Source organism: Morone saxatilis, unplaced genomic scaffold (assembly GCF_004916995.1).
Source record: "Morone saxatilis isolate NCDOM2014 unplaced genomic scaffold, NCSU_SB_2.0 Contig16, whole genome shotgun sequence".
Classification (NCBI taxonomy): Eukaryota; Metazoa; Chordata; class Actinopteri; family Moronidae; genus Morone; species Morone saxatilis.
Genome location: NW_023339718.1, coordinates 15,993,469 through 15,995,658, shown reverse-complemented (window position 1 = coordinate 15,995,658; position 2,190 = coordinate 15,993,469). Strand labels below are relative to the sequence as shown.

At 45.6% G+C, this 2,190-nt stretch overlaps 1 protein-coding gene across 1 annotated transcript in view; it reads right to left on the bottom strand.

The window, feature by feature from the left end:
* The window catches only part of si:dkey-215k6.1 (transmembrane protein 132D), a 234,919-nt gene extending 232,783 nt beyond the window's left edge, over nt 1-2,136 (bottom strand). Inside the window, exon 1 of the mRNA XM_035657686.1 lies at nt 1,842-2,136. Within this exon, the coding sequence (XP_035513579.1) occupies nt 1,842-1,923 (82 nt within the window). The 5' untranslated portion in view covers nt 1,924-2,136. The remainder of the gene's footprint in view (nt 1-1,841) is intronic.
* Between the last annotated feature and the right edge of the window lie 54 nt (nt 2,137-2,190).

Sequence of the window (2,190 nt, the reverse complement as noted above, 5' to 3'; positions counted from 1 at the left end):
TTACAGTGTGTGTGTGTGTGAGAGAGTGAGAGTGTGTGTGTATGTGTGTGTGTGTGAGAGAGAGTGTGTGTAAGTGGGAGAAAGAGTGGCTGAGACAGAGCAAGAAAATCGAGACACCACTGACCATCCTAACTGCCAAGTGAGCCTCTAAGCAGCAGTCAAAGAGGCACAGACAGTCCCTGTGCAGAAGGGAAACTGTACCGTATTACATCCCTTATGAAGAGAAGAGAAGAGGATAGAAGGTGACAGTAGGAGAGGAAGAGAGGGACTGTTTGGTTGATTTCATCTTTTGGTTACTCAGCCGTTTTGTCGGGCACAGCTGTTTTTCCGGCGCGTTGCCCCTGCTCGCCAGTTCCCCTCCTCCGGTCTCCTGTCGGTGTGCCGTGCGCCGCAGCCACGGCGACAGCGACCACCGCGCTCCGGAGCGCACAACGCAGCGACTGTTAACTGCTCAGTGGGCCGTGAGTGATCAGAGCTGATTAAATCACACAGGGATAGGAGCCCGCACACAGACACAGAATACACTCCCGGGGATGTGATACTAAAACGCCGAAGGACTGTCATTTGCGTGGGGGGAAAAAAGGAGGCGGACGAACGCGCGCTCACAGGGCTCCAAACCGAAAATATAGCCAGCCTTTCTTTATCTTATGTTTCTTGTTCTTCTTCGTTTTTGTCTTATGGGAGTAAGTGGGTGGTGGTGGTGGTGTTACCCGACCTGAATTCAGAATATTTTAGCCCTGATTTGGTGTTCTTGAGCAAGACAGCGGATCGCCATCTGCGCACACTGCAACACGCTCTGTATAAAATATTCTTTTAATTCTAGCTTCAGTTGAGCTTATGAATCCGGTTACATTGTGTTTTGTGGGGTTTTTAATAAGTCACGCAAGCACAAGTCATGTTCATATAAAAGCCCTTTAAATGGTTCTGTAATTAAGTTAGTGCTTTCATCTCTAAACCGGATTCCAGGAGCGCAGAGGAGGTCATGCTCAACCAGCCATCTCCCTCAAATTCAAAAAAACAAGTTTGAAATTGCATTTTGTGTATAGCGAACACACTGCCGTGCGTCTCTCGTGCCCCTCCGAGACCTCAAACAGGCACACGGGCCGGAATAATAATTACTTATTATTACACACACACGCACGGATACAGGAGGTGTCAAGGTGAATCGCATATGGACTAATCGATTGTCATTTGGCTTTAAAAAAAAAAAAAGAAACAAAAGAAACTTCATTTAAATTTCCAGAGCGGTGTTAAAATGTTGGCAGGCATAAGCTTCTGTCTGTGATCACCATATGGCGAACACAAGTCTCTTATCATCTCATGGTTTTATGCAACTTGCTCCAGTTTTACACTTTTTTAGTGATGAATACTGTCACGTTGATTTGTGTGAGGATGGAGAGGTGGGGAAGCTGGGTTCTGAGTTGGGTTTCCCTTCATCTACATCCCGGTTCATCCCTGAACACCACTCCTCTCCAAAGCGCACATTAAGGCAACCCCAAAGAAAAACATACCAACGATTATATCATACAATCGTTAACCCAGAGTGCCTTTGTGATTACAAAAAGTTACAATTTCTTAGGCAAAGAGAGGAGGGCAAAACAAAAAAGGAGAAACAAAGTAAAAATGAACTAAGAGTGGGTGTGACGATTCCGATTTCCAGCCACAAAACAATAACATTGCAAACGCTTATGGCTGAAACGCGTCAGCGATCATATTCTAATATAATGTCCAGCTCCACAGGCAGCGTTTTCTTTGATGGGGTGCCACTTTCTTCTACTTTTGAATACAACGACAATGTTTCAAACTGGCAACAACTTTTCGCCTACATTTGTATCTCTTACCTTTCCACAGGAAAACAAGAAGCATCGTCTTCCAGAGGCAACAACCCACCGGCGCGCCTCCCTCTCTCCAGACCGTCTCCATCCCTCCTGTCGGTAAAGAAAAAAAACCTCCGGAACTGTTCACAAAACGGACAAAGGGGGGGAATTTAATATTTTATAGCGTTCCCTTTGCCCAGACAGATAACTAACGCATCGGTGCCATCAATAATCTCGATTTGACCGAACTGCGCTCCCACTGTGCTTGACCTAAGACACCGTGCAGATGAGGTTTGGAGTAAACTATAAATCCGTCAGGAGTCAGTAATAAAAAAGGAAAAAAAAAAAGAAAAAAAAGAAACCCCCGATGGGC